At 42.0% G+C, this 22,836-nt stretch overlaps 2 protein-coding genes across 11 annotated transcripts in view; both read right to left on the reverse strand.

The window, feature by feature from the left end:
• Nucleotides 1–22,836, reverse strand: part of dst (dystonin) — a 130,473-nt gene that overhangs the window by 52,164 nt on the left and 55,473 nt on the right. For 9 of the 10 annotated variants that reach the window (XM_076285595.1, XM_076285594.1, XM_076285598.1 and 6 more), the window contains 16 exons: nucleotides 22,626–22,764; nucleotides 22,325–22,518; nucleotides 21,823–21,985; nucleotides 21,512–21,595; nucleotides 21,203–21,310; nucleotides 20,930–21,028; nucleotides 14,077–14,217; nucleotides 11,878–11,966; nucleotides 11,296–11,413; nucleotides 4,039–10,386; nucleotides 3,761–3,907; nucleotides 3,195–3,410; nucleotides 2,834–2,983; nucleotides 2,395–2,631; nucleotides 1,455–1,616; nucleotides 255–488 (listed from right to left, as the gene is read on the reverse strand). In XM_076285595.1, the coding sequence (XP_076141710.1) occupies nucleotides 255–488; nucleotides 1,455–1,616; nucleotides 2,395–2,631; nucleotides 2,834–2,983; nucleotides 3,195–3,410; nucleotides 3,761–3,907; nucleotides 4,039–10,386; nucleotides 11,296–11,413; nucleotides 11,878–11,966; nucleotides 14,077–14,217; nucleotides 20,930–21,028; nucleotides 21,203–21,310; nucleotides 21,512–21,595; nucleotides 21,823–21,985; nucleotides 22,325–22,518; nucleotides 22,626–22,764 (8,629 nt within the window). The remainder of the gene's footprint in view (nucleotides 1–254; nucleotides 489–1,454; nucleotides 1,617–2,394; nucleotides 2,632–2,833; nucleotides 2,984–3,194; nucleotides 3,411–3,760; nucleotides 3,908–4,038; nucleotides 10,387–11,295; nucleotides 11,414–11,877; nucleotides 11,967–14,076; nucleotides 14,218–20,929; nucleotides 21,029–21,202; nucleotides 21,311–21,511; nucleotides 21,596–21,822; nucleotides 21,986–22,324; nucleotides 22,519–22,625; nucleotides 22,765–22,836) is intronic. The other variant, XM_076285593.1, reaches the window with a different exon arrangement.
• On the reverse strand, nucleotides 14,213–20,460 carry LOC143124216 (uncharacterized). Its single transcript, XM_076285599.1, has 3 exons — nucleotides 20,367–20,460; nucleotides 16,867–20,286; nucleotides 14,213–16,620 (listed from the first exon to the last, which is right to left on the reverse strand). The coding sequence occupies exons 2-3, from the start codon at nucleotides 20,113–20,115 to the stop codon at nucleotides 14,572–14,574; spliced, it is 5,298 nt and encodes a 1,765-aa protein (XP_076141714.1). The 5' UTR covers nucleotides 20,116–20,286; nucleotides 20,367–20,460; the 3' UTR covers nucleotides 14,213–14,571.

Below are 22,836 nucleotides of genomic sequence, written 5' to 3' on the forward strand. Positions count from 1 at the left end.
CAAAGAGCACAGATAATCATTTACAGTTTTAATATTAAGAGCAGAACTAAAAGGCATTTTAAAACATTCTATAAACAATGAACTGATGATAAGAAAGAAATGATCTATTTCAACAAAACCTATTATATACTATCTCATCTTTTGAAAGAACGCAGACCAGCTCTGCAGTCAGTCAATATCAGGGAGAAAATATTTACAACCGTTTAATACCACTTTTATCAGTCCCAAATGGCTTTTACAGAATGTGCTCCAACCTTTTCTGTTTCCTGTTTGATTGCTGTGGTCACAACCTTTTCCAGGTCTTTCCTGGACTCCTCGGCTTTTTCGTTGAGCATGTTGGCCTTGCTCTTGGCCTCCTCCAGTTTGTTCTCAACATCAGCTATCTGCTCTGGCGAGAGTTTGCTGCGATTTTCCTCTAGGAACTTCTTAGAACTGCTTATGACTTCATTTAACGCTCTGGCATTTGTCTGAATCTCTTTTTGCAGTGCCTGTTGGATTAAGACACCAAGAGAGAAGAGACAATTACACTTTTTATTGATTTGCCTTTAATCTACACACAAAAACAACCCTAAATCACTGCATGCAAAAAAAACTTGATCTCTTTCATAATCTGGTTGGAATGGGAAGCATAACACACTGATCCTTACTTGAACCAAACAGCTATGCACAATCGTCTACTCTGCTTGTGATCATGTATACAAACTGTGACAGCCTATTTCACCAAAATTGTACAAATCAATGTCATAGTTCTCTGATTCACAGCTCTACTTATTCTTATAAACCCACTCTATAGCCAACAAGTCAATGTATAGCCACTTTACATTGAATGCTGGCTACTATCTCCATGTAACCACTAACAATCTTGTATGTAATCTTGAGAGTGCCCTCCTTCCTGCTCCTTCCTTCCTTTCCTTCTGCCTCTACTTTTTATCCTCCGTCTGCTCTGGAGAGCCATGTAGACTGACTATTTCAATTCTTTTTTTATATATATTATATATATTTTTGGGCTTTTTATGCCTTTAATGAGACAGGGCAGTGGAGAATGACAGGAAGCGAGTGGGAGAGAGAGTCGGGGGTGGGCTCCGGAAAGGACCACGGGGCGGGAATCGAACCCAGGTCGCCGGCGTACGGTGCAGGTGCCCCAGCCAGTCGTGCCACGGCTGGGGGCAACTATTTCAATTCTTGAAGTGAATTCATTTTCACACATATATTCACATTACACCTTTCTAATTGATCAATATGCATATTTTGCACCCCAGACACAAGAAGTGGAGTTCTTTGCCTCTGCCTCATGCATTAATTCTGTATATTATCGGGACACCTTGCCGACCATTGTTGCTTATTATAGAGAGGAGGCATTGATACATTTTTATTTATTAAAAAATAAAGAAGACTCAGGGGAGCTGTGAAACAAGCTTTTTTATAGTTAAAAAAATAAATAACTAAGACTCGACCTGCTGTTCTTGTCGGTACTGCTGCAGGTCCTCCATGTTGTTGGTGGCAATAGTCTGTGTCTGCTGATGGTGCCCGATGAGACGGTTCTCTGTCTGGGTGAGATTATCACAAAGATCCTGCAGCTTCCCCGAAAACTCCATCTGCTTGTCCACCACATCCTTCTAGAGAGTTCAAAGGACAGTCATATGTACAATGTTCTATGGACAACACAGGTCAAGAACACACACATCCAAGCACACAATGCAACTAGTTCCTTCCTACTCTGAACTTCTACAACGGTTGAGTATGCCGTAAACATGCCAGCCATTGAAAGGATTTCAGGGTTTGAACATTTCGACGGAGGAAGTCGGTTGATGGTTAGTTAGGTACATTCAGGACTTTTAGTGTTGACATTTGTGTGGCATAAAAAGTCAAGGGTGGAGAAGTCATTGGTCTACCAGAGGTTACTGCAGTGCAGTAGACGAGTGCTGTCTTGAAACCTGTAATAGGACCATGAGAGATGTTAGTTGATTGCCAGTGAACAAGCCATGGACTCTCTCTACAGGTGGTGATGTTATAGACATGCCATGCTTTCATGTTTGATCATTTCAGTGCTTTTCAGGTAAAAAATACACTCTGTTGCACCTCAAAAACACTTGCACATGTCAACAAAAACAATTCAGCAGAAGTGGTAGAGCGAGCCACCCACTGTTGTTATGAGATGTACTACTTTATAAAAAAAAAAAGCAGTGTGTGTACATTTCACAACAACACAGGGATGGAAATTAGCACCGGCCACCAGACAAATGCTGGTAAAATATGAAAATGGCTGGTGAATTTAGCCACTTATTTGCCAGTGGCTGGTACATGTTCACATTTTAATTCACAAGATAATTTCCACCCCTGTAAGTAAAACTGGCATGGTGAAAACGCAAGCTGTCCACGTCCATCCTCCCGAACCTCCTGCTGCTGACTCTCGTCCTCTCGGACCTCCAGCTGAAGGTCCAGCGTGCGTCGCTGGGCGGCGAGCTTGTCCTGCAGCTCTCGGTACGCCCTCTGAGCAACGCTGAGGCTCTTCAGCAGCCTCCTGCTCTGCGCCGGGCTCAGGAACTGAGCGTGCTCGGAGATAAAGTGATGAGTGCTAAAAGTGGCCTCCTCCAGCTCCCGCTGAGTGGCTGCCAAGCTCTGCTCCATATTCTGGGAGATGAAGGATAGATGTTTGATCAACCACTCGTATTACTAGCTGCAATAATGATGTAAGATTTCTTTTAGAAAGTTTAAGATAAAAACATTTTCTTTCTCACTGAACTAATAAGCATATTATTGCTGTATTGCATCACCATACACATCTTAAATGTTTCTTCAAGACATGATTGCAGGAATGGAAATAGATAAATACCTTATTTTGCTGAATATTGTTTTTAATTGCCTCCAAGTTATCTATATCCATGATGTCTAGTTCGCAGATGACCTCACAGTTGTCATGAATACTCCCTGATAGCTTTTCCAGGGATGAAAGGAGGTCCTTGTAAGATGTGGCTAATTGGGACTGCAGAGAAGGGGAGTGAAGGGTTATCTTAGGGTTCAATTTCAATAGGAAGAGTACAAATAGCAAATGTTTTATTTAAGATGAATACTATTCACTGAGACATTTAAATTATCAATAAATCAAAATGTATTATCTTTGTTCCCTTAGGGTTTTTTTGTTGACAAAAACAGCAATGGCCCTCCACACTAAATCACACACAAACTTTACTGACCTTCTCTGTCTCAATTGCTTGCAATATAAGACTACTCCTTTCTGCAGATATTTGGCAGATGTCTGCGAAAGCAGGCTGTAAATATGTGAAGGCCGAAGCCAAATCTTGTTGGAATTGTGTGGGAACGTGTCCGTTAGCAGAATTGAGCAGCTGTGCAGCTATCTCCAGGTCTGCTGTTAGAATGCCAGCGAGAGCAGCAAGCTGCGACTCCAGAGACTAGAGAGAGAGAGGGTGGGCTAAATTAAGGGAGCTGAGGGGGCCAGTGGGATCAAGAAAGATCTGGACATGCTGACAGATTCCCATCATGCAAAGGGTGAGGCTTTGAGGAAAAGGGTGCATATAACATGTGTGGGCTAGATTTCAGAGACAGAAAAAAGGGAAGAAATGAATTAATAAGGTGGTGCTCAGAAAGTGAAAAGAGAAATGTGGAAAGTGGTGATTAAAAGAAATTGGACTGATAATAGAAGGTGAACTAGTTTAGAAACAGACGGGGTTGAAGATCACTGTGGCCTTCCCGTAGCCTGCCTTCATTCATGTGTACGGAACGCAGAGTAGTGTAAACCCACCTGAGACTCTTCCAGCTGGGAGTGCAAGCCATCAATGGTGCCGCTGAGAGGCCCTTGTGCCTCAAAGTCACTTTTAATGTCCTCCAGGACATCAACGTGGTCCTGAAGTCTTCCAATAGACTCCAAGTAACTCTGAATTGAGTATCTCTGTAGTGCCCAAAAAAAAACGTTTGGTCACTCTCAAATCAAATCAAATCGATAAAAAGCAAACAAGGTGGTGTTTTTAGCCGTTGGCTCTATCAGTTGAGATACATCAACAATGAAATCTGCAAACTCACCCTACATTTGATCTGTTCATCCAAGTCTGCGCCTTGGTCGACTTCTGCCCATGAATGAGAGCCAAGATCATCTGAGTGTGGAATCATATCAGTCTCGGCCTTACTCTCATCTATGGAGCAAGCTGGTGGCTTTTCCCTACTGGTACCAGTATTTTGGCTCTGCTTCTCCTCAGCACTGTTTCCCACAAGCATGTGTAAATCTCCTCGGACATCCTCCAGTGTAGTGGCTTCTTTGTTCGATGACACATCTTTAACAATCTGCTGCGGCTGGCTTTCAAGCTTCGCAACATCAAGAGGAAGCTGCTCTGCACTCTCACCACCACCCTCTTCCCTCTCCAGGTCTTTGCCCTTAGACAACTCCGGACGGCGATCAGGGATGGCAGCCTGTCTCTCAGTATCCTGAAGGTCGCCTGGGGTCAGTTTCTGAATTATCTCAAGGATATCATTAACGGTTTGGCTTTCAGCCTTCTCTGACTCATCAGCATCCACACCCTCTGCCCGCTGTTTGACGAGCTCATTCAAAGACGACCTCAGGGCACTAAGGAGGCCTGACTGAGGAGGCATGACTGTCCCTGTGGACACAGGGTGTGGTTGGGCAGCAGATGCCCGCTGTTCACTCTCCACGGGCAACATGCCAGGAGGCAGAGAACATTCAGTGCGACTGTCCGCTGTGGCAGGTGGTGATTTCTCAGTCAGCAACATGGATTGTGAACAATACCTGTCATCGTTGTTGCTGTCTAGCTCAACATTGGCAGGCATCAGTGCAATTGTAGAATCTGTTTTAACAGAGGAATGTGTAGCACCATCTGCCTGTACTGTCTCTTGCCTGGAGTGTTTGACAGTAACTGATTCATGTTGATTGATATCACTGATTGTATGACTGTCTGGCCTTTGTTCAAATGTCTGTGAGGCATCTGCAGATGTCTCTGCAGTGGATCCTGGCAATGCATTTCCAAACAGACTATTGGTACTTGTTGATATGTTTTGAGAATCACATTCCGGTGCTGACTGAGATCCTGAGGCACTTGAGGCCTTCTGAGCTGTGTGCTCCAGGGGACCTTCATTTCCACCACCATAAAGGAGCGGCTGCCTTTCTCCTGCACAGCGTTCTGAGTCACTTTCATGTTTATCTTCTGTTGAACCTCTGACACTCCCTGATTGTTGCTTCAGGGATTGCATTATTTTGGAGTCAACAGACTTTACCGCCTCTACACACATGTCTCCAGGTTTTCCACTTATGTCACAACTTGATTTGTCAAACATAGATGAGGGCAAGACAGACTGATCCTTTTGACCTTTCTGACCATCACTTTGCACATGACACTGACTTGTCTGAAAAGGCAAAGATCTGTTGGCATAATCTGTATTCATTTGCAAAACAGTTGGGTCTGTGGTTTTATTTGATTTGGCATTTTCCTCAGAGGTCATGGCTGCTGATTCTGAATGATTGGACAGCCCTTTAGGTGAAGATGAGCTCAGCTCAGTGTCTTGACACTGACGTTTGTGAAAAGGCAAAGACCTGTTGGCATCATCAGTATTTTTCTCCACATCAGTTGAGTTTGTGGTTTTATGTGATTTGCCATTTTCCTGAGAGGTCATGGCTGCTAATTCTGAATGATTGGACAGCCCTTTAGGTGAAGATGAGCTAAGATCAGCATCTTGCAACCCCTTCACTGACTCTGAATGATCAGATAGCCCTTTAGGTGAAGTTGAAATTTGCTCAGCGTCTTGACACTGACGTGTCTGAAAAGACCTGTTGTCATCATCTGTATTTATTCCAACATCAGTCGGGTCTGTGGTTTTATGTGATTTGGCATTATCCTGAGCTGTCATGACCCCTGATTGTGAATGATAGGACAGCCCTTTAGGTGAAGATGAGCTAAGATCAGCATCTTCCGACCCCTTCACTAATTCTGAATCATTGGACAGCCCTTTAGGTGAAGATAAGCTCAGCTCAGTGTCTTGACACTGACGTGTCTGAAACGGCAAATGCCTGTTGGCATTATCAGTATTTATTTCCACTTCAGTCGAGTCTGTGGCTTTATGTAATTTGGCATTTTCCTGTGGTGTCATGACCGCTGATTGTGAATGATCTGCCATTCCTTTAGGTGAAGATGAGCTAAGATTAGCATCTTCTGACCCCTTCACTAATTCTGAATCATTGGACAGCCTAGGAGAAGATAAGCTCAGCTCAGTGTCTTGACACTGACGAGTCTGAAACAGCAAATGCCTGTTGGCATTATCAGTATTTATTTCCACATCAGTCGAGTCTGTAGTTTTATGTGATTTGACATTTTCCTGAGGAGTCATAGCTGCTGACTGTGAATGATAGCACAGCCCTTTAGGTGAAGATGAGCTAAGATCAGCATCTTGCAACCTTTTCGCTGATTCTGAATGATCGGACAGCCCTTTAGGTGAAGATAAGCTCAGCTCAGCGTCTTGTGACTCCTCTCTGACAGTACTGCACTGCTGGTCAGCACTCTGAAGGCTGTCTGTCTTCTTGTCATCCACACAGACATCGCTCTGGGATGAACACGATATGCCTGAATCGCTCTGAACGGGACTCACTGTCAGATTCATTGCAATTTCATGGTATTGCAGCTGCCTTGCACTTGTAATAAAGTGGACCGCTTCAGAAGGCTGATCAGCATTGTTGTTCTGTGGGCCTCTGTCATCTTCTGCAGCATCATTCTCTACCTCAAATGAATCCCTGTCACTCTTGTTCTGACTACGTAACATGCTTTGAGGGCAGCTGTTATTTCTGGAGAAGCATGGAAATCCAGTCTCCTCAGAAAGATTGTGTGGTAAATCGTCTTTCTTTGAAACATGATTTTGGGGGCTTTGACAGAGTGGATATTTCTCTATTGTCTGAGTTACAGGAAGAGGTGAGTTTCTGAGATGTGATATAACAGTAATCTTAGCCCTGTCTTTGGGAAGTGAAGCCTCACAAGGAGGACTTCTCTTTCCAGAGCGTTGAACAGATTCCTCCATTCTGCTGTTCATTTTTTCAGGACCTACATCATGACAGTGCTCATCGGAAAGGTCTAACATCAAAATGGCCACCTTCTTCTTCTCATCTCTTTGGTCTAACATATTTTCTGCTTCCTCCTCATCTAGCATACCCATAGCCTGTGCATCAGAAACACTGTGGAGACAGCTGCCATCTGGATCAATGATGGCTTTCTGGATAGGTCGTGAGTGAAGTATTTTATGGGCCATGTCATCCGTTATCATGTCATTTTCAAGAGCCTCACATATACTGATGGTGTGATGGGATTCCGAGTCGTAGAAACCTCCCAGAAGGTTCTGTTGCTCCATGATCTGCAGAGACACTTGGGAGGATATGAGGCCCTGTGAAACAGCCTCTTGTAAGGTCGACATGGTTCCTGACGGATTCCCGGCAACCCTGCCTTTACGAAACTGCAAAGCCAGGACTTCCAGAACAGTCTCCTCATCAACAATGCCCTTGTCTAGAGCAGCATCCAGGTCATACCGCTTGCCTGATGTGACATCTAAAATGCCTCCTTCCTCCACCTGAGCTCTCAGAAGATGGACCGCAAACTCCCTCTCATTCTTTTCATCCCAGGCAAGATCTGTGTAAGGGCACTCTGTGATCATGTCCATTGATTTGGTCAACTCACTGGTAAACGCAGGGCTATCTGGGGCATCATCCTCTTGTATTTGCAAAATGGATGTTTCTGTGATGTGCAACACATCTTTGTCAGTATCGATGTCAGTCTTAGAACAGGAAATCCCCTTTGAAGAATTGGATGCATGAATGCTAGTGTGAGTAGTTGCACTAGATAATTCTCTAACTTCACAAAGATCATCTTCATCATCTTCCATTTCATCTCCTTCCTCTAGTGATTCTGATTCACCACTCTCTTCAATTATCCTGTCTAAAGTTCTGTTGATGAATGACCCATCTGAAATCTCTGAATATGAAAACAGTTGTGTAGTCAAGCGTGCACCATCATTGTCTTTAGTTTGGCTTTCTTCACCTTCATATGCAGATTTGGACAACATTTTGATGGACATCTGGGCAGTTTGAGAGGTCTCTTTGAATTGTTTGCATATACCATCCATCTTTTCCTCAGCCTCACCTGAGTCAAAGCCTATATTTGCTAAAACTTTTGATTCCATATTGCATGGTCCCTTTGACATTTCTGGGATAGTACCACTTGAGCTGTTTGCATCTGTACACTGCATTTTATCTTCATCATCCAAAGTGATATCAATACATTTTGATGATCCCCAAGATCCAGCAGAATTTTCCATGAACACTTTGGCCATTTTGTTCAGTTGCCCATCAAACACCAGTAGCCTCTGCCCTGTTTTGGGGTCCATGTAGCTATTCATCATTAGATAGGAGATGAATAACTGGCGAGCCTCTGCAGGAGATGGCATATTCATGTTCTTCTCATCCACACCTGAATCCTGAGAAGATCCATGGACTCCTTCCAGTTGCAGCTTACGCCAAACCAACCAAGATGAGAACCTCTTGTTGAGGTCATCGATGTCAGGAAACAAGTCTGGTAGCTCCACTGTTTTTAATATCTCTGCAGTGTACTCATCAATAAGGCCATGTTTGGTGGCAGAGTCAATGTCAACTACCTCAGAACTCTCTGGTATGTAAAAAGCAGCAATTTTTTCTCGGTTGCAGAGCAGTTTGGCTGCTAGGTGATCGTTAATAATTTCATGCTCTAGGGATGTTGTAACAGTCAGGATTTCACCAGAGTCTGAGTCAAAGCCTTTGTCTGCTAAAACTTTTGAATTCCTATCGAATGGTCTCTTTGAAATTTCTGGGAACGCACCACGTGAGCTGTTTGCATCTGTACACTGCATCTCATCTTCATCATCCAAGACAATGTCAGTACATTTTGATGATGACACGTGGATCTTCTTCTCAGATCTCCCAGATCCAGCAGAATTTTCCATGAACACTTTGGCCATTTTGTTCAGTTGCCCATCAAACACCAGTAGCCTCTGCCCTGTTTTGGGGTTCATGTAGCTATTCATCATTAGATAGGAGATGAATAACTGGCGGGCCTCTGCAGGAGATGGCATATTCATGTTCTTCTCATCCACTCCTGAATCCTGAGAAGATCCATGGACTCCTTCCAGTAGCAGCTTACGCCAAACCAACCAAGATGAGAACCTCTTGTTGAGGTCATCGATGTCAGGAAACGAGTCTGGTAGCTCCACTGTTTTTAATATCTCTGCAGTGTACTCATCAATAAGGCCATGTTTGGTGGCAGAGTCAATGTCAACTACCTCAGAACTCTCTGGTATGTAAAAAGCAGCAATTTTTTCTCGGTTGCAGAGCAGTTTGGCTGCTAGGTGATCGTTAATAATTTCATGCTCTAGGGATGTTGTAACAGTCAGGATTTCACCAGAGTGAGGCCACAGAAGGCCCATAAAACCCTTTTGCTTCTCCAATACTAAAAGTGCACTTGTAGAGCTCATTAAATCGCACTGGACAGCCTCATCGACTGTTAGTCTTTTACCATTATGAGGGTCAACAATGCCACCATTTTGGACCTGAAGGTTAAGCACTGCACTAGCAGTCTCTTGATCAATTAGGCCTTCTGATAAAGCTTCTTCTACTGTGAGTTTAGACCCTGTTTTGGGATCCACAATGCCCCCAGCACACAACTGAGACCCCAATAGGCGAATCATGGTCTCTTGATCGATGGCGCCCTCATGGACAGCCCTCAGAATACCAAATTCTTTTCCTGATTTAAGCCAGATGTTTCCATCTGTTCTGGGTTTCACTGGTAACAGACGCAGGCCAGTCTTTTCATGAACAACACTCCTCTGCATGAGCTGATTGAGAGAGACTTTCTCAGATGTGTTAGGGTCGATCAGGAGCTTTGAGATGCTTTGATCTTCACCAAGTTTGCTGAGGAGATCTGCAGGGATCAAGCCATGCTGGACTGCTCTATCAAGATTGAAGACCTCCCTAGAGGAGGTTGTTCTGAGCCCCCCAGTAGCCAGTTGAATCTCCAAAATCTTTATTGCAAGGTTCTCAGAGACAGCTCCCTCCTTCAGTGCAGCTATAACAGGGAGGGGTTCAGAGGCGTAACTGGGCCTTGATAGGCGCTTGTTAGCTTCGTTCAAATCTTGCAGTTGCCTGTGGGTGGATTCGTTGATAAGTTCTTGCTTAAGAGCATCCTCCAAGTCCAGGCACATCCTGACGTCAGGAGAAATGAGTCCAGATGTTATCAGCTGTGCCTCCAGGAGACTCAGCCCAGTGGTGTGGTCAATCAGGCCCCTCTGCACGGAGCAGCAGACGGACAACACCGCCCCACTTCCCATCACCAGAATCCCTCCAATGGTCTGAATCCTCTGTAATAAAAAAAGAAACAATTGCAGTTCAATAGGTTGCTATTTTTACTTAAGATGCCAAATGGGGTCTGTGTTGTTTATATCAAATGTTATGTTAAATATTAAATGTCAAATATTAAAGATTTTTTGTGCTATTATAGAAAAAAAGTGTCTGTGCGTGTAAGAAAAAAGCCATTAAGACATCTACTCACCCGTAACATGTCTATGAATGCTATCAGTACATGTGCAACAGTGAGAGTCAGTATTTCAACAGCAAGAGGAGGCACACTGAAACACACTGAAAGCTGGCATGCATCTGTGGATAGAATATTTGGTATCTTGCACAACAAGAGAGTTGGTTAGAGACAACACAGAGGTGGATACCTGTATGGAGGGAAAGAGAGGTCTCCTGGGTTGGCTGTGAAAAGAAGCTGTGAAGCTGGGTGACATTAAACACTCCATGCTGGGGCATGTTTACAGGATACTCACTCCACACTCTTAGCGTGGTGACACATCAGGCATTTTGGGCAGCACCTTGGGGAATTTGCCAACAGAACTTCACAAAGGGCATCTAGAATTACTCACTAATATCTGAATACATTTGGATGGTTAAATTATGTTGTTCGGTTCTCTGTGTCCAAATGGTGTTGCCCAAAATATTACCCTGTATGTCAGTACACTTAGGTGTCAACTGTTTGAACTAACACCTGTCTACAACCCTATCCAAGCACACTCACACAGCATTGGGTCTTTTAATCGCAAGGGATGTGATTTGGAAAATTTAGCAAAGTGGTGACACCTAAAGATGCCATTACCATGCTGTGGATATGGTGAATAGAAACAATGGTTAGTCATGCAGTCTGGGACAGCAGTGCATTTTCACATAGGGGAACTGATCTTCCTCTGTAAAGGTTGCAGAGGATCCAGTACCTTTGCCTTGTCAGTAGAGGGCGCCTGTGCGCCAGTGCACTGCTGGGAGAGATCATTGTAGGCCTGCTGCAGAGCCTTCAGTTGCTCCTCAGTCTCCTGCTTCTCCTCTTCAGTCATCCTAAAGGGAGGAGTGCAGTAAAGTTAAACACATGATTATCGTTATGGGCACAGATAGATCGGTACAGCCCTATTTATTTGAACGGGCTTGTTTCATACCCTCAATAAAATTTCCACATATTATACAATATACGAGGACGGATAATGTGACAGAAATAGTAGCAAACCACTCCAAAGATACAGTAGACAACAGACTTGAAAATAGCAGTACTGGTCAATTCAAACATAGTATTGGGCAGCTCATAAAACCTGTGATCATAACAGCAGATTTCATTTTGGATTCCTCTGAGCATGAATTCACTAACACTTCAATTCAAACGTTTTTATACGTTACGTTAATAGTTCTTAACAGCTGCTTTTGTCCAAAGTGACTTATAATGAATGATATCAATAAGCATTACATCAACATTAAAATGAATAGTTTAAAGTAAAGTCATATACAGCACAAAATGTATCAAGGCGTACTTGTCACTGTGTTTGGTGAGCATCAGCTGTGTCATCCTCAGTGCTTCTGCAATCTGTTCCTTCTTTGTCACCATTTCCTCCATAGACGCCTAGAAATATCACAGAATGGAGTCCCGTGAACACACATCATTTTCTGGACATATTGTGTCAAACACCAAAATGTACAGAAGGGTGAAAACTATGTTCATGAAAGAGAAATTTTTTTAAAGACGATAAAGTGACTCATTTCAAACAACAGGGGTCCAAAAAGGACTTCCGATAGACCTTTTCTTTCATTTTATAAATGTAACCTCTATTCTCTATCTTTTTCATTATTTTTGACAGCACTTATTTCATGTCAAGATACAGTGATGGGAGAAAGAGCAACATTTCATCAATGACTGAACTATTAATTATGTACTGTGCCAAGACATTCTGCATCTGAATGTCAGATTATCTATTACATCTAGCAGCACAGAATATATTCTAAATAGTATTTATATCTACAAATGTGTTTAAGGACCTGCTATATTATAAAATGTATATGTGATGACGTTCCTATTGGAAGTTTGGTGGGGACATAGCAGTGTTAGCATACAGCAGTGGCATGGTTTACTACTGGCACAAGCTGTGGCATGTTGTGGACAATAATGGGACAGGTGTTGAGTGGATGGATGTCACGTGTATGTGGGTGTTACAGAGATCCACGGCTTTTTACAGAGATCCACGGCAAATTAAAGCTACTGGTAACTTTTATGGATGTGAAGATTATATACAGTATTTTATTTGAGGGTTATATACGACTTTGAATCTAAACAAACAAATATGTGAGCTCAATCTGCGATACTTAATGTTATGTTATGTTCCGATGGGACACCATGATGATAGTGCCATTTTAATTAGATACCGGTATTCTAAATTATCATTTGACTTTATAAACCAAAACAACCTATATCTGCCCTGCCACCAAGGACTGACAATCCAAGTAGAACTGTGCTCATAATATGTAGTGTATGTGAGTGAAGAGCTCATTTGCAAAAGAGATTTCCTCCATTTTCATGAATTTTCACAGATTTTTAAATTGTGAATTCCACATACCGGTAATACAAATCAAAATAAAGTTGTGTTGTTTTGATTAGATGTATTGTTACTTAATCAAAACAACCCAACTGCAGTTTGACTAATATGACCTGGAATGCATAATAAAATGTCATGTTTTAATAATAATAATAATAATAATAATAATAATAATAATAATAATGTAATAATAGATATATCTGTTTTTGCAAATGATTATTTGTATACTTATTTAGACATTTGCAGTGTTCATTCAGCCATTGTGTGTGTGTGTGTGTGTGTGGGGGGGGGGGGGGGTGGGGGGTGGTGGGGGAGGGATAATGTCTATATGGGGAATGGGGAAAATAAGGGGGTTTCTTGTGCTTGTGTACTTATTGCAGCCCTACCGAAAAAGAACCATAGGAATCTTACAGTATTTTGGGACAAAATATTACAGTTATCTTATAGAAATACTACAGATATTATAGGAATCTTAAAAAATTATATTATGGGGCATACTATAGAAGTACTATGACTGTATTATAGGAACACTATAGAGGACAAGTATACTATAGAGAATATAATAGAAATATTATACACTATGATAGAAATACTATAGATATCTTATAGTAATACTATAGTTCTTTTTCATAAGGGAGTGCATTAATCCCCCCATGAACTCCACATATAAAATATGTGTCTCCAAACGTCATCCCTATAATGAGAAACGTATGGTGTGTAAAGCTTTATACTAGATTATTACCTTAAACAGTCTTTCTGTCAAATGTATTGTGTGAAATGTCTAGGGCTGGGTTTTAAATGACTGACTTACAGACTTACTTATGTGATTACAGATTGTGATTACATGTTTATAGACAGTGTATGGCAAAAGTGAAAGAAAGCAAAGTGTGGTCTCATTTTTATTGAGAACAAAATGTATAAAATACACCATTATCCTATATAAAACAGTCATGCTGTGTCACATTATTTACTCGGCAATTAACCATCATAATAACTGTGCTACGGCATCAAGGTGATTCATTATCTGCCTTATTAATTCCATGTAACCAGCACAGTTGGCAATCTTGAGCGCAACCTATAAAAACAATTCAAAGGTCAGCAATTAATGAAGAAGACGTTTACGATGCTTATTACAGTATTTACCTTGGGCATACTAGAGCTCTCTGAGATGGCTTTACCATCTTTTCCAACTTTCTCATCTTTGCTCGAGTTCACACTGGACACCCAGTTTAAAAGTTTGCTAACTTTATCACCATGCTCTTTTTTCTCCTCCTCAACAGTTTTCTGGAATTCAGGGACAGAAATTAACAAGAGTGATTAAGCAACAATACAACTGGTTACTAGACATTCATGGTTCATGATAAAGGTTCATGGTATAATTTTACGGTAAATAAAATAGAGGTACTGTTTCTTTATATTTAGTAATTCAAGAATAGCATAATCTACCCATTGAAAACCAATGAGATTTATAAAATATTTACATAACATGAAAAAACACATTGCTTATATGAAAAGACACAGGTTGAACAGGAAGGTTAATAAAGAAGGCACAACACATTCTGAATGACAAAGTTGAAGATGTTTTGATAATAAAAGCAGAAGACGGCTGTTATGTTCTTTGTGGCACTAAAAAATAAATTACATATGTCGATATGTCCAGATGTACTGGAATGTCCCTGTGGCCCCCATGCTTTGAGGTTTGGCAGCTTCAAGCAGCATGAAACCGGTGTGGCCATCAAAGACACCTTTTTCCAGGGATTCGCTGAAAGAAATCCTCTTCTTGGTCTTTGGGCAGGTAAGGGATTTGGAAAAGGACCTTTCATCTTTGAGCTGGGAAGCTGTAGCCTTGTCTATCAAGCAGCCCAGGAGAGCCTCATCCACCGTCATCCTCTCATGGGTTTCTGGGTTGATCAGTCCTCCAGTAAAGAGTTGGTATTCCAAACATCTCATCCCAACGTCTTTCAATAACAGGTTTTCTTGCATGGCTTGGGCCACTGAAAGGGTCTTTCCTGTTTGGGGATGTGCGAGACCATTGTAAGCTTGTTCAAACTGCTTGAGTAAATGTTCAAAGCTGTCATTTAGTAGACCTTTTTGAGTTGCCTCAGCAATCCCAACACGCTCCCCCAGTGCTGGGTCACAGATGCCTCCAGTGCAAGCTTGAGCTTCTAAGAGCCGAAGGGCGGTCAATCTGTCCACAAGGTTCAGTTGGTGACCTTTAAAGACAGAAAGTCTCTTCCTGGAAGCAACGTCCCACAGTCCAGCAACGGGGCAATGCGTGATTCTGAAAACAACCTTTCTGGAGTTCAAGAGATCTGCGAGCTCGTATATACTAAGGAGGCCACTCCGGTATTTGGCAAGTTCGGACGATTCGAGGATTCGAAGTCTAAGAGCCGTTTCAATGCAAAGCTGTCGACCACTTCTAAGGTCTGTTAGTATGTGCATGAGGCTTCCGTTAGAGTCTGTGACAGTTTCCTGCCATTCAGTTTCTTGCTGAGACAGGAAGAGGTATGTTTTCTTATCAATATGGTTGCCTTTGAAGGCTTCATATGCTGCCATCTCAACTCCATTTGAGGTGTTGATAACAGACTTTCTGCCTTGCACACTGTCAGGGGTAGGGTTAGCTTCCTGCTTACCACCTATTGGCAAAAGATACACACCACTCACCGTGTCAAAAACACACATTTTCAACAGCTCACAATAATAATCTCTCTGGCCAGTCTCAGGGTTGTAAAAGCCCTTGGGATTGCTGACTGGATCATAGATGGTCTGATAGGTGAACTGGTTCAAGAGGCCATTTTCAAGAGCAAAGCTAAGAGGCACCCTGACACCAATCACTGGATGAATGAGGCCACCTGTGGCTATCTGAACTTCGATCGTCTTCTTTCCCCTGTGTCTGTCAAGTATTCTTTCTTCCATGGCCTGAAAGACCGAAAGTATTTTCCCTGCATGAGCATAACCACACACTGCTTTTTCAGCTTCTACAAGCTTCTCCTTGAGGTCCTCTCTTATGATTCCTTTTTCAAACGCATCCTCTGCAGAGTAGGTTTCACCTGTTGATGGATCAATAATACACCCAGTAGCCGCTTGTGCTTCAAGGAAGTCAACAGCGTAAGTCTTTGTAATGATCCCTTTCTCTGAGGCCTCAGTGAAGGACATCTTCTTCTTGCTAGACTGATCGTAAACTCCAGCGATTGATGGTGGCTTGCTAACAAACTGAGCGATGCATGCTTGTACTTCTTCCATGGACATCTGCCCTGTCTCTAACTTCAGGGCAGTGTCATTATCCAGCAATTTCACTTTGATCAATTTCTTGATACTGATACGTCCTCTAAAGCCTTGAACTTTGCGTGATAGAGTAGAGGGGGAACCTGTGACTTTGCTAGTGAGTCCAGATGCATCTGAGTTAGAGATGTTAAATGTAACAGACTGCCCTTTGCCAGACTTGCCTTTCTCAGACAGAGAGCTTTTGCGCATGGTGGCTGTCTGCTCTGTTGTGATATTTTGGCTGTTAACGTTAGACTCTGTCTCTTTTGTATGTGTCTGTACCACAGTTGAATTATGCAGTGAAACTGAATTGGTCATTGTCTTCATGATATTTTCCTGAGATTTGTTTTGATAAACTTCCATTTTTTCTTGCTTCATTATTCTCAGCTCCGCCAGAACTTTATCCTTCTCCAGAGTTGCTATCTGTTGACATGAGATTATTGACACTATTAAATAAAATATTTTGATATAAAAATAAAATTTGTTCATCAAAATGTATTATTGTCTCTGTATAAATACATACTCATACAAGTTAAACAAGAAAAATAATCATCAATAGCAAATTGCAGTTATGAATACTAATAGAGTTCATTATACAAGTCTATTACATTCATTGAAAATAAATTAAATATTAAATTAGTATCTACGGAAATATGTAGTCATTTGTACCTCTGAGGAAACTTTCATCTTCTTGAGCTCGTCCTCCAAACTTCGCTTTGCCTCCTCATATGATGATACAATATTCTTTGTTAATCGCAGCTCTGTCTGTAGCTTTGCAATTTCATGGTCTTTGAGACACTGATGATTTGACATTGATGGTTTATCTGATTCCAGTTCCTTAACTCTCTTGCTCTCAGAGTTGACTTCCACCTCAAGCTTCAAGACCTTTTCTTGAAGGTTTTTCACTTCCTCCATGTAGGTAACAACTTTTTGTTTGAGGGACTTTACCTCCCTCTCTGAAGCCTGTAGCTTCCGTTCTGATTCGCCCATTATCTGCTTGAGCCGTGGAACCTCTTTAGAATTTTCTTTGCGAAGATTGTCCAGTTGACTTATGCTGGACGCCAGCTTGATTTTTTCATTGTCCAGATCAGATATCTTGGATTTTGCTTTAAGCACTTCGAGTTCCATGGCTCCTTTGTCCTTCACTGCTTGCTCCAGTTCAATACGAAGAGAGTCTAGCTGTTGTTGAGTCTCTTGCTTTGAAATCTGGGAGTTGTGAAGCAACACTCTGAGCTTTTCAATCTCTTGTTGGAGATGTTTGTGGTCCCTTTCGGCTGCCTCTATGTTCTGGGAGCGCTCTGTGGATTTTTTCTCCAACTCCACCTTCATGCGAGATTCTCTCACAATGAATTTCTGCTCCATCTCGGTATGGACTAACTGCAGTTGTTTTTCATAGCCAGACTTCTGTTTCTCCAGTTTATCCTTCAATTGATTCAACATGCCTTTGCAGCTTTCAAGTTGGTCTTCCAGAAGTTTGGACCTCACCTGGGCATCAGAAGCTTCTTTTTGCTTCTTTGTAATGTCCTGTTGGGCTTGCTCTAACTGTATTTTCAATTGAGAGAGCTCCAAACTCAGAGCCTGGGCACTGAATGATTGTGTCTGACTCTTCTTGATGCTTTCTTGGGCTTGCTCCAGCTGCATTTTCACTTGAGAGAGCTCCACACTCAGAGCCTGGGCACTGGATGTTTCTGTCTGACTCTTCTTGATGATCTCTTGAGTTTGCTCTAATTGCATTTTCACTTGAGACATCTGCAAATTCAAATTCTGATTCTTTTCAAGCACCATGTTTCTGTCCTTTTGAAGAGCGGACATTTCTGATGTCATTTGGTGTATTTTCTCTTGCGCTGTGGTTTTCTCTTTCTGAAGAACCATAATTTCCTGTTTGAGGTTCAGTGTGTCTTTGTCTACAGAGGAGCTCATGTCTTTAATGACCACTCTGCTTTTCTGGAGCTCCTCTTCAAGGTTCTTCACTTTAGACTGACTGATGTTTGCTTCCTGGGTTACCTTAATAAGTTCATCTTTGGTTCTTCTCAACATGGCACTCAGATTATCAAACTCACCCTTGAGTGTCAACAGTTTCTGGTCAACCATTTGCTTTTCCTTTTGCATAGAAAGGATGTCCTGTTTAAGATTTATTGTGATCTTTTCAGAGTTTCCAGTTATTCCTTTCATGGACTGTTTGCACTTCAAAAGTTCATTTTCAAGCTCATTCACTTTGGTAGCATATTTTTGCACCTCACCATTTTCCTTCTGCAGCTCTCCCATGGTTTTCTTCAAGCTCAGATTCAACTCATTGATTTCCATCTTCTGTTCCTGGACTCTCTGTTTCACGGTGTTTCTCTCATTGGAAATTGAGTTAATCTCAGATTTTAGCGTTCTGATGTCTTTTTCATACGTGGCTATGTTTGCTGAAAGGGTTTTGTTTTTCAGCTCCAATTCAGCCGTTTTCTTGACCTCTTCATTGTAACCCCTTAGTTTCACCTGGAACTCGTGTGCTGTTTGAGTTACCTTTAGCAGTTCCTCCTCAATGATCTTCACCTGGCCTTTTGTGCTCTCTGCTTGGGTCTTGTAAATGCTGATCTGCTGATCCTTGCTGCCCAGCTCAATATTCACTTTGTCCAGCTCTCCCCTCACACTCTTCAGGGAGTGCTCTGTCTCCATGTTCATTTTCTTGAGCTCCTCAACCTTTTTGGTCAGTTGGGTAACCTGTTGCCCACTTTTCTGCAGCTCCAGCTCAAGGTTTCTGGCTTTGAGGTGAATTTCCTTCTCAGACCTCGACTGTGAGGACATATTCTCTTTAGCCTTCTGTAGGTGTTCCTTGAAAGTGTCGGCTTCGGTCTTCAGTGCTTTGAGTCTCTGTTCGGCAAAAGTTTTCTCTTGCTGAAGTGATTCAATACATACCTTGAGATTTCTTACATCATTGTCTAAAGCACTATTTACTCGTGTGATTTCATTTATCTGATACTTAAGCTGGTCGCCTCCTAGCTGTGATGTGCTCAACTCGTCTTCTAAGCATCTCATTTTGTGCATGAGTTCCTGTTCTATTGAGTTCTTCTGAAGAAGTTTCTCTTGGCTGATTTTCAGTTGTTCTTTTATGCCGTCCACCTCTGTCTTGTGGAAAATGGCTCTCTGTTCCAGGGTGGTTTTGTCTCGCTGCAATGACTTGACTTGTTCTTGGTAAACGTAGATAGACTTTTTCAGTTCAGAGCTTTCCTGTCTTATTTCATCTAGTTTCTGCCTCACACCATTTCTGTCTGCTTCCATGTCCGACTGAAGTTTTATGAGCCTGTTATTTGAGTCATCCAGTAGCTCTTTGAACCGCTGCGCTTTCTCCTCTGACATATTCTTCTGCATCAGCATGCCATTCAACTCTGACTTCAGAGTCTTGATCTCTGATTCGGCTCTCTTCTTGTCCATCGTTAGCTCCTCCATCTTGTGCTGCATGAGCTCAACCTCAACCTCAGCTTGGATTTTCTGGATGCTGCTCGACAAAGTGGATGACTTCTGCACTTTGGTGACCGTCACATGCGACTCACTCTGTTGCCCCTTGGTAACCGACTTGGCCAGGTCCAACTCCATACTGCGGACATGACTCAGGAGTTCAGCCTCTGCCCCCTCTTTGGTCTTCAGCGCCCGTTCCAGGTCCTGCACATCACTCTCCCTTCGTTTCAGGTGCTCCTCCAGCGACCGGCGAGTAGTGGTGCTCTCCTCAATGTTCCTCCTCAGCACCTGGAGGCTTTCCTCCAGGGAGGATCGCCTGGCCTCGGCCTGCTGAACGAGCAGCTGTGCCTGACTCAGCTCTTGCTCCATAGCTGCTTTGGCCTTCACCACACCCTCCAGTTCCACATGGAACTGTCGTGCATCGGTTTCAGCCTTTGTTTTCTGCTCAGTGACTTCCTCTATGGTTGTTTTCTGCATCTCAAGCTCTCGGCCTATGATCTCCAGCTGCTGCTCTCTGTCAGACAGAGAGGCCTCCAGCTCCTGTACCTGTCGCTGTAGCCGGGAGATCTCCCCCTGGCTTGTCTCTTTCTGCAATTCTATGGTCTCCGTCCAGGTGATGTACTCAGCTCTCTCTGAGGCCTTCCTTCTCTACAACGAAAAACAGGATCATCCACTTTGTCCAAGGAAGAGAGTTGGACAGTGCAGCATTCCAAGAATTGCCCACTTACCAGAATGAAGACAGATGAAGCTTGACAGAGATATCCCCAACAGCAGCACTCAATAATGACAGCCGAAATGTGGAGCCAGAGTAAAAGGAAATGTTCTCACCAAAGATCATTGCCAAGAATGATACAAAAGAGTGCTTCTTTTGCATCGATTTGAGCTTGCATGCTGCTCGCAATAGCTTTATGTACGTAGAAATGTAGATGTTATTGATACTTCAAAATAACATCCTTTCATGACAGGGTAAGAACAGAAGAGCATAAATCTGCAGACACATTTTCACCAAGAAGAACCAGACTATAAATGACCACAGGAAAATGCACAGGCATCAGACAGTTCAAGACAGCTGATATATAACAGCTGTATAAATCACAGTAAAATCATAATTTTATGAACCATACTTTGTATAATGACCATAACGATTATGTTAAGATATTAATATGCATTATAGAATGTATGGAATGTTAAATGGTTATGATCAATAAAAAATATTTTCAGACTTTTTCTGTTCATTACTATTCATTAGGTCCCAGATCATAATTTTTTTACTCCTCCGTCATGTTCTTACCTCTTCTTCCTCTGTCCTTTTCAGTGTCTCACTGGCAAACTTCACATACTGCGTCATCATCGTCACCAGTGTGGTGTAGCGGGTACGTAGATCCATGAACTGAAGACAAACCAATGTTTCAGTCAGTGGCATAGAATGTTCCATAAAGCACTGTGAATTCTAGATGCGTAAAGCATGGTAATGTCAAATCTATACTAGATCACAAAAGTTGGTCACCTAAATGAGAATGTAATGTGGGTATGGGCACACTGTGTGAGCTTTGGAATAACTAACCTCCTGCAGGATAGTATCCGAGGAGCTCTGCATTCTTCTCCGTTTAACAGGAGACTTGTGTTGGGAGTCCACCATCGCTCTGTAGGTCATCATCTGTAGCTCATAGTCCTTAAAAAGCAAAGCAAAAACATCAATATGATAATAACCACCTTTGGACCAAATGTAATGTCAACACCAAATCTCCAAAACTCCAATTAATTGCATCTTATAACTATACAACATACACCAATGTATTGCCACTCCATCCAAATTAAAACATACTCCAAACAACACTTACCATGAACACTATGAGAGAAAGTAATAGCTTACCTTAACTCCAGTGGAGTATTGTTCGGAGTATTTCTGACATTCATCAATCTTACTCTGTTTCTGCTCCATTTCAGACACAAGCAACTGGAAAACATTCAAACAAAATACTTTTCATGCCACACTTCCAATAAAAAAGTAGTAGAAAATAGATTTACATTTAAAAAGCTTGTAAATGCTGCATCCTACACTATAAAAAGGTGCATACATTCAAAATGTTCTCCTGTATATTATTTAGTTAATTTATTACCCAGTGGCAATTACTGGTATATTTTGTAAGGCTTATGATGTGTGAAGTGAGGGGCATAGTTTACCTTCTGTTTGTTTAGCAGCTCAGCCAGGGCTTTGCTATCCTCTGGCTGGTTCTCTTGCATCTTCATCTGAACAGTCTCCAGTTCAGTGGCCCACTCATCCAAACTGCCGTACGCATCTTTGTAGTACTTCAGAGACTTGCTAATACCCTCCAAGTCGCGGAGCCTATGAGACAATCCATGAATATTGAATTGTCATTGAATATAAGTATAAAATTACATACTAACATACTACCTATAACAACACATTTGCTTTACTATAGTTTTTAATGCTACCCAGGGATTAAACCATCTGCTCTCTACTGCCCAAACAATAAACTAACCAGCTTTTTATGTGTGTATGGACATGTGGTAAATAAACAAATATTAGAATAACAAACAAACAAATATTAGAATAAACAAAGATTACTCACATCTGACATAATATGTAAAATATGTGTTATCACAACATTTAGTTATGCCACAGCTTTTAATACTACTTAAAAAATGGTCAGGTCAAACCTACCTGCTCTCGATCTGTGAATGGACACTACTCCATCTCTCTCCCAGCTGGTCGGCTTTTTCCTTATGCCAGTCGAGGTCAAAGTCTCGTTCATTATGTGTTTTGAACATGCGGTCACTTATGACACGGGCTTTCTGTAGCTCGTCCTCAAGGTCATGGAAAACTTCTCTCTTTTCATCAATTTCTGAGCGCCACAGCTAAAAACAAACAAAAAAAAAAAACATTTTGGATTCATAGAGAAAACCAAAAAACATAAAATGCAGTCTGAAACCTGATATTGTGGGAGAATGGGAGTCTACACTACCTTCAGAGTGCTCACTATGTTTTCAATGGACTTCATGTCTGCGTTGAGTGCATCTTCCTCACTCAGTTTGGCCTCGTAAAGTTTCACTAACGACTCAGCATTCTGGCTGTGCTTCACCACCAGACTGATAGACTTCAGCCTGCAAGGTAAACAAAAACAACTCTTAGGTTATACCCAACCAACAATAACTTGCATTTATATAGCACCCTAT

This window comes from Alosa pseudoharengus, unplaced genomic scaffold, assembly GCF_046254945.1.
Source record: "Alosa pseudoharengus isolate Yale_2024_CS ecotype anadromous, Long Island Sound unplaced genomic scaffold, YU_APseudo_1.1 YU_APseudo_1.1_scf_15, whole genome shotgun sequence".
NCBI classification, from domain to species: Eukaryota; Metazoa; Chordata; class Actinopteri; order Clupeiformes; family Clupeidae; genus Alosa; species Alosa pseudoharengus.